Genomic DNA, 8,394 nt, shown 5'->3' with positions numbered 1-8,394 from the left:
CAAGTTTGGAGGGTCCTGCTGGGGGTGTTGTCCTCTCTTGTCTCGGGGGGGGGTGTCCAAGCTCAGCATAGGATCCTGACCTGGGGCAAGTGAGAAAGGTGGTGGCTACCCCAAATAGGCTTCAGAACCTCTCCATATTTGGGCCTCTAATGTCCCAGCCGTGGGCAGCTATAGGGAGATTTGTACAGAAATTTGACCTGGTTCTGCCTTGAATAGCAGAACAAGTCAGAGGCCAGGTATCAGAGGCAGGGGTCACCCTCATCCCGTAGCTATGGAGGCCCAAGGATGAGTGCGGAGAAGATGCGGGGGGGGGGGGCATTCCAGACTACACACCCAATCTGGGGTATGGCCCAGAGACTGCTTGGCACAGCTGCTCCTAGGAATGCCATGGTCCCTTAAAGAAGCAGGGTAGACAGGAGGAAGTGAGATCTGCATGCCAGGTGTGGGCAGACTTGTGCTGCGACACGCCCTTCCAGCCCCCAGGAATGCACATCCTCGGTGCCTGGCCTGGGGTGGGGGCTGAGAAAAGAGAGCAGGCAGGACAGGGTGGGCCGTTGTAGGGTGTGAGACAGACAAGCCCTCCTGGGAGAGGCGTCCACCAGCCATCCACCCACTGTGCGTCTATGGCCTGCCCTGGCCTGCCAGCCTGCCCACCCACCTCACCCAATATTTTCCATGGAAAGTTCCCAAGGTAACAGCAACACAAACTCTTGGCAAAGATGAACCCAGGCAGGGACAGGTCTTGGGGTGTGGAGGGGGCAGGGCTAGCTGTAGGCCCTGGGGTCAGTAGAGAGGGAGGGCCTGGGACCAGCATGACTATGGGCACGTGAGGGCTTTTGGGTTTTTCTGTTGAGCACAAATTCCACTCCTTGGTAGAAGATTTGATGATGGTTGGGTAGAGGGTAAGCGGTGGGCTCATGCTGGATTCCATGAATACACCTGCACTGATGGAGATCCCTGAGCATCCCCACCCTCCTGCTCTTCAATCTGGTGGGGATTCCAGGATGGAGGAGGGCTAGGTCATTCCAGGCTCAGGTGGGGAAGGTACGGCAAGTGTGAGGTTCCTGGAAACAGAGCAGACCAGTCTAGGGTGCCAGGAAGTCTTGGGTGGGGGTTGTCTGAGTCCCATGGAGTGGCTATGTGACTGGGAGAGGGCGTAGTCCAGCACTCCCTGGGGGCCCGCATGGCTGTGGGAAATTCCCGTGACTCTCCAGTCCCCTCCTAAAATGTGTATTGATGCCCCCATTTCCTATAATTCTTAGCCATCCCCAGAGCAGGCCTGGTACCCATTATAGCAGCCCCCCTTTTTTCGGCCTCCTAACCCAAAGGGATTGCAGCCCTATGGCCACGTGAGTGACTTTTTGGGACTTGGGTGAGAATTGAGCTCCCTGAACGCCCCCCTCGACCCATACAGGAACTGAGGGGGGGAGGGGCCAGATACTCCAGCTAGAAGCCCCTTCCTCTCCGCAGCCCTTCCCCCACCCACATGACTGAGGATGGGCACTGGGTTTCCCAGGAAACAGTAGCAAGAAAAGTGCTGGAGCAAGACTGGCTGGGGTTGGTGGATCAGTGACTTGAAGGAAGGTAGGGTGCACGGAACTAGAGCTGTTTCCCCGCCAGTCCCTTAGGTCAGGGCAGTCTACCCAGTCCCAAGGGGTCTCCCCAGCATCAGCCTGTGCAAGGGTAGGGGCAGGCAGTCCTGTGGACCCCCTGGTCCTGACTTGGGTCCTCCTGCCCTTGTAGGGTTGCCTTTGCTGTCCTGGACACCCTGGAACCTGCTCAGCATCTACCATGGGAAACCCTGCTTCAAGGCTTGGCTGCCTGGGGGAGAGGAGGAATCGCTCACACACCAGTCCCAGGACCCGAGAGGATCTCTCTCCATCCTCAGCTCCTCAGGGCCCACTTCCACCAGGGATTCCCTGGGCCTGGTGGGGCTCCCGTGCTGTCCAGGTGACAGAGGTCACGGAGACAGTGGTGACAGAGACAGTGGTGACAGAGGCCGTGGAGATGGGGCCTTGCAGTCAGAGAAGGCAGCCAGCCCAGGTGAGGAAGGACAGCTCTCGAGTGTGGGGAGTCCAAGTGGAGGCCAGATGAGGTGAGTACATCCTTCTTGCAGGCACCCCTAGCACCCCTGGACACGCTGTGCAGCTGGCTGGATGGCATGGAGGAACTGCAGGCCTCACAGGGACCCCTGGCTGCAGACGCCACTTTGGCTGCTTCCCAGCTGCGGGAACAAGAGGTACAAGGCCAGGAGATAGGAACAGGGGTGGGGCGGCATTTTTACCCTTTGAACCTTAGGTCAAGTCACTGGTTAATAATGGTTGTTACCATGTGCTTGAATTCAATAGATCTGTCCCCCAAGGGTGGGCTGTATACCTATACCTGTTAATATTCCCACAGCCAGTAATCCCCCTTGATTTAAAAAAAAAAAGAGGGGGCAGTGGTGGGAGGAGGATGGGCAGGGACCCCAGAATCCTGCCCAAGCCCTCTGACCTCATGTCTGGTAGCTGCTCCTGCGTCTACTGAGGGAGCGTGCACCACACATGGAGCCAAGATTACATGAGGCTGGGAGCCCGGCAGAGCTGCGCACACAATGGCACCGCCTGGTACAGCAGGCAGAAACCAGGTGAAGCCACAGGTGGGGGGACTGTGAGGGTTCTAGGGCAAGAAGGGCACCACTGCCAGCTCCTCCATCTTTGCCCCAAGGTGGAGACTCCTAGAGCAACTGGTCCCGGTGGCCCAGAGTTTTGAAGCCGCCTGCAAGGCTCTGCTGGTACAGCTGAACCCAAGTGAACAGCTACTGGCTGAGCTACTGCTGGGGCCCAAGTGCCCTGAGGAATCTTTACCGTACTCCCAGGTACGGCTCAGGCTCGGGGTGGGAGAGTGCAGGCTGTCACAGGCTCAGTGTCTTGTATGTGTTCACAGGAGATGTACAAAGGGGCTGGGGTACATGCCAAGGACCTGGAAAGGGTTTTAGAGACCGGAAGGAGGCTGACAGAGCTCCTCACAAGTAAGTGGTCCCCACGGAGTCACCAGCATGTGCTCGGGGAGCCCACAGAAAAATCTACCCTTAGCCCTGTCCCTGAGTCCAAGGCCTCGATGCCATCACTGATGGCTCCCAAGGAGCCCTCATCTCTGCTACTGGTCCCTCAGTTCCCCTTCAATGTCGGTGTTTCCTCCCTGGCCTCTTGCCTCTGGCTGCAGGCGACCAAGCTCAGCTGGTGCGACAGCAACTGGATCACTTTCAGGAGCGTGTGAGGTTGACTGAGTCACAAGTCGCCTGTGCCCAACAGAAGCTGCTGTGTGCTCAGAGGACAGCGTCCTTCAAGGCCTCACTACCAGCAGGCTCAGAGGCCCAACTTGAACTGGAGGGGTCTACCTCAGCACACCCAGGGCTCAAGGATCAGAAGCAGGTGTTTGTACCCCCTTGACTTTACATAGAAGAAAGACCTCCAGCCTACCTACCTCATGCCCTCTGAGGAGACTGCAGCCCACTGTGGTATAGCTAGACTGGCTGGGAGTGCGTGCTTTCTGTCCCTGGCGAAGGCTGTCTAGAACAATGCCGGTTTCCTCCTACAGCTGAGCGTCCAGCTGGCCCAGCTAGCAGAGCGGCTTGAACAGCTGGCACAGTGGGCAGAGACTTCTAGTCATGCAGTGGCACCCACAGTGACCATCTGGGATCAGAGCCCCTCATCAGGTACATGGCCAGGGCCCTGGGGGTACCTGGGAGTCTTTGGGAAGTCCCTGTCAGGGCTGGAGGCAGGATCAGGCCCATGCTCAAGAAACCAAGGTAGGCTGAGTGTGAAGGTCTTGCCAAGGCTGGGCTCTCAGGTGTTCGTGTCTCCTCCTAGCTGTGCTTCAGGCAGACACGAAGCCCCTGGAGGGCCACTGGTTAGAGATTCGAGAGCGAGACACTAGGCTGAAGGCCATATGGGAGCCAGCTGTGCAGACCTTGTGTGGCCTCAAGGAGCAGGCAGCCATGGAGGAGCTGAGGCCGGAGGATGACTGGAACCTAACCTCGCAGGTGCCTTGACAAACTAGGGGGAGGAAGGTATCCCCAAGAGTCATTTGTGGGGAGAGGTGACCACAGGGACACTGGACTGAACTGTTGTTTGCTGTCAGAGGAACCAAGGCAAAGAACTCTGGGAGGGACAGGGGCCACAGAGCCAGCTGGAGAGATTGCTGGTGATGACTTCATGCTCACCTTCCAGCTTCTGACAGTCCCAAATCTCCATTTAAGGCCACAGCTTTCCCAGTAGGGCCAGGGCTGGAGATCAGACCATCCCTGACTGTAAGCAAGGGCAGCTCCTCTTTGGACAGTGCTGTCAAGCTCCAGGCTGTCTGGGTAGGGGTGACCTAGTATCTACATGCCTTTTTCAGCGTGTGGAGAGCTATTAATTAAGATAAAAGCATGGCTGTAAATGAGTCCCATTTATGCAACAGCTGGAAAGAAAATTTGTCAGGAGCAGGATAGAAAGAAATGGACTAACCTATGACTCACAGTCTGGGATGGTCCAGCATTGAAACAAACAGGCAAGAGTGGGCTCTGCTTCCATTTAGCCCCCTTTTCTATAACACAGGAGTGGCTGGGATGCACGAGACCCTTCTTAAGGTTTGCTGTCCGCTCAGAAGTTCTAGATTCCTTTCCTTGTTCTCAGATTTCTTTCTAATTCTCGGGACTGATGGTTTCCTAGGCCACTGGAAGTGACTATCACCAATGGGGAAGTTGAAACCATGGTTGTACCCTGACTCAAAGTTCTAAAAGCTGAGAGTTTAAGTTGGATGGGGCTGGCTCCTGAGAGTCTGTTCTACCTCTCTCCTCTTTATGTGCACAGTGTCTTCTTTCTGTGCCCTCTGTGTATTTTGTGTTCAAATCTCACTCCCCTTTTGCATATGTACGTGTTTATGTGTATGCAAGCATGTGCACATGTGCAGGGGCCAGAAGTGGGCATATGGTGTCTTTCTCAAGCGTTTTCCACCTTATTGATTTTTTTTAAAAAGATTTATTTATTTATTATGTATACAGTGCTTTGTCTGTCTGTATGCTTGCCGGCCGGAAGAGGGCACCAGATCTCATTACAGATGGCTGTGAGCCACCATGTGGTTGCTGGGAATTGAACTCAGGAACTCTGGAAGAACAGTCAGTGCTTTTAACCACTGAGCCATTTCTCCAGCCCCACCTTATTGATTTTGAAGATTTATTATTTTATTTTTAATTATGCATGTGTGCATGCATACATACACACATGCATGTGGGTACCCACAGAGACCAGAAGGCACCAGATCCACTGGAGCTAGAGTTATAGGCAATCATGAATTACCTGACCTAAGTATTGAAAACCGAACCAGGTCCTCTGCAAGAGCATCAAAAGAGCATCAAGAGCCCTTAACTGCTGAGCTATCTCTCTGCCCTCCCCCCCCTCCCCCGCCTTATTTATGAGTCAGGGTCTCTCCCTGGACCTGGAGTTCTTACTCATCTAGACGGCTGGTCACTGAGTCCCAGGAATCTTACCTCTGCTTCCCTGGTGCTGGTTACCGGCGAGCCACCATGCTGATTTGTTTTGTTTGATTTTTACATAGATGCTAGGGATCAAACTCAGGTCCTCATGCTTTGCAGCAAATACTTTACCAACTGAGTCATCTTCCTGCTCCCCAAATCCCACCCCTCTTAAGGGCAGCAGACACATTGGTGCCTACATTTCACTTTGACCTCACCCTACAGTTATATCTATATACATACATACATACATACACATACATACATACATATACATACATACATATACATACATACATATACATACATACATATATACACATACATATATATATATATATATATATATATATATATATCTGCCTCTTTCTAAGTAAAGACTGGGGCTTCAACTTGGGAATGGGTGGTAGTGGTGGTGGTGGATCCTATTTACCCACAGGGAGGATTTTACTGACTATCCCTAGTGTGACTGCCTTCCTCATACTAAGGAGGCGTAAGGGTAGAGGGACTGGGCCAGCATGTGTGGTCTTCTTGCTAGTGTGGCGGTTAGCGTGAGGTATAAGGTGAAGGAAGGAAGGAGTAAGAAAGAGGGCTCAAGATGTGAGGTATACCGTGGGAAAAAGATTCCACCCTTTAGCTTTTCCTACCGGGAGAGCCAACAGTACACCAGGCTATTCTGGTGACAGGAGTTCCTGTGGGGACAGCAAACCTTGGTGGTGTCATGGCTAAGGAGGAGAGGAGACACTGCCTATGGGAGCATCTGCCACTTGGGCCTGCTGATGGAGCTGCTGGGCTGCCGGGCTGCCGTGTCTGGCCCTTCCTGTGAGAGGTGAGCCTGTCTGCCAGCTGCCCCGCCCCACTCTCGCTGGCCCTCTACCCTGCTCACATCTGCCCATCTCGTCTCCAGGATGCACAACCTGGAAGGAATGTTGCTGCTTGTGGGCCACCTTGTAGAGAGACTGGTCTCGTACTCCCGTGGGCTGAGCCAGGCTGAACCCTTGGGGACCAAGGTGGGACTAGTGGCCAGAGACTTTGGCCTGCAAAGTAACTGTGGACCAATCCAGGGTTAGCCTAATGACACTAGCTTTAGTGCCCTGGACCCTCTGTCCTTGAGCAACACCCTCTGTGAGACCATTTGTTCTCTAGGAGGAGTTAGCTGGAAGGCCTAAGTGTTGGGCAGGACTGCTGAGAAGCTCTGGAGGACAGGGGCATTGGCTCAGGAGTGGTGGGCAATTTGGGGCATGGGTTCCTCCAGTTCCCTAATATTGCTTCCTAATACGTAGGTGCTACAAGCCCAGAACTGGGCGCTGGAAGAGTTGCCTGGGGCCCTGAGCCTAAAGTGCTGGACTCAAGCCCCAAGGGAGGTACTGACTCTGAGGAGTCTTGACCAGGAGTCGCCTGGGGATCTGAGAAGTAGAGCAAAGGCTTCCCTCCTGGGACAGATTTCAGAACAGAACTGGAAGCCTTGGTGGGCAGACGTCATCACAGAGAGTTGGAGTTGGAGGAAGCCAGAGCACAGCAAGAGGAGCAAAGAGAAAAGGGACCAGTGGGTACAGGTGGAACAAGGCCACCAGGGACAGGTAAGAGCAGATAGATACATACTCTGTTTACCCCGATACCTCACAGCAAGGGGCCACGGTACACTTGGGTCTTGTCAGTGTGTGGGGTACTACCTGTATTGCTTTGGTCATAGAATAAAGTGGTCTAGGGTGTTCTTGATACCCCAAGCCACAGACAGCACTGAAACATTCCCCAGTAGGACCTTGTGGACAGCTTCCTGGCAACTGGGCAGCAGGACAGGGATGAACAAGGCTGGCCTGGCTATACCTGGGGAAAATGTGGGCCTGACCACAAGCGCCCCACCGTGTTGGAGGCAGGGCTCCCCAGTGGCCAGAAGCAGCCACACAGCATGACCAGAACAAGGAACACGGAAGGGACAAGTGCGTCAGTGGTCAGAGGCAGGCTCAAGGTCCACGGAGCCTTGGTGAGCAGGTGTGAGTGTGGGTCTGTGACAGTGGGGAGGACAGAGCCTCAGGAACGTCCCCCAGCCCCTACGTAGAAGGCTAGACACCCCTGTGCTCGACAGGTGGCAAGAGGAGCCCTGATGGTCCGTGTTGGAGGTGGCTGGGCAGCTCTGGATGAATTTCTGATCAAAAATGACCCTGTCAGAGGTGAGAGCTGGGGGTAGGCAGGGACATGCAAGTCGCCAGGGCCTGGGGGTGGGAAGGTAGGGGCCATTTGGCATCTGCTTTAGCCCAGCAACCTGGAATCTCTGAGCAGCAAAGGGGAGGACCAGCCAGAAGATCCATGAGAGGTTTCTATGCTGGACTCCTAGTGTGCCGGCCCCTGACGTGCTCACCCTGAGGCTCTGGACCTCTATCCAAATGGGTTCCAGCAGACCCCCACCTCAGAAGGTGAGAGCTAGCATGGGCCTCAGAGCCAGGGGCCAGGTCCTCCAGATGGACTGAGGACCTTCTCTGAGCCCCAGTGGAGAAACTGAATGGTGAGGTGAAGCCTGGCCAATCCTTTCAGACAGGGCTGCCAATTGGCAAAGAACACAGAGATCCCGGCTCCTACAGGGTCAAAACCTCGGAGCAGCCCACTGATGAGAAATCCTGAAGACTTCATGATCCAGCAGAGAGGGACAAGAAACAGTGGCAGAACTCGCTCAGGGACTGAGCAGGAGCCACACAGTCCCAGCACACAAGGCGGGGTTGTGGCTCTCGCTCTCCGCAATAAAGAGGAGTTTGGGGAACTGCGGCTCTCTCTGACGGGTCTTCATTTCCCTTGCAAACTCCATTCAAAAGCCAAGGGGCTGAAGCAGGCTGCTCCCCACCCCCACCTAGCGCCTGCCCCACATTCTTTTTCAGTGACTTGTAATAGGGAGGGAAGAAGGG

General features: G+C 54.6%; 1 protein-coding gene across 1 annotated transcript; it reads left to right on the top strand.

The window, feature by feature from the left end:
* The first annotated feature begins 1,791 nt into the window (after window positions 1–1,791).
* Window positions 1,792–8,241, top strand: LOC119823586. Its single transcript, XM_038343668.1, has 15 exons — window positions 1,792–2,043; window positions 2,117–2,239; window positions 2,508–2,626; window positions 2,707–2,857; window positions 2,926–3,010; window positions 3,205–3,413; window positions 3,580–3,697; window positions 3,852–4,024; window positions 6,184–6,326; window positions 6,405–6,507; window positions 6,781–7,077; window positions 7,257–7,481; window positions 7,584–7,668; window positions 7,778–7,911; window positions 8,030–8,241. The coding sequence occupies exons 1-15, from the start codon at window positions 1,792–1,794 to the stop codon at window positions 8,114–8,116; spliced, it is 2,304 nt and encodes a 767-aa protein (XP_038199596.1). The 3' UTR covers window positions 8,117–8,241.
* The last annotated feature ends 153 nt before the right edge of the window (window positions 8,242–8,394 follow it).

This window comes from Arvicola amphibius, chromosome 9 (genome assembly GCF_903992535.2).
Source record: "Arvicola amphibius chromosome 9, mArvAmp1.2, whole genome shotgun sequence".
NCBI lineage: Eukaryota > Metazoa > Chordata > Mammalia > Rodentia > Cricetidae > Arvicola > Arvicola amphibius.
Note: the sequence above shows the minus strand (reverse complement) of the source record. Positions and strands in the feature narration are given on the sequence as shown.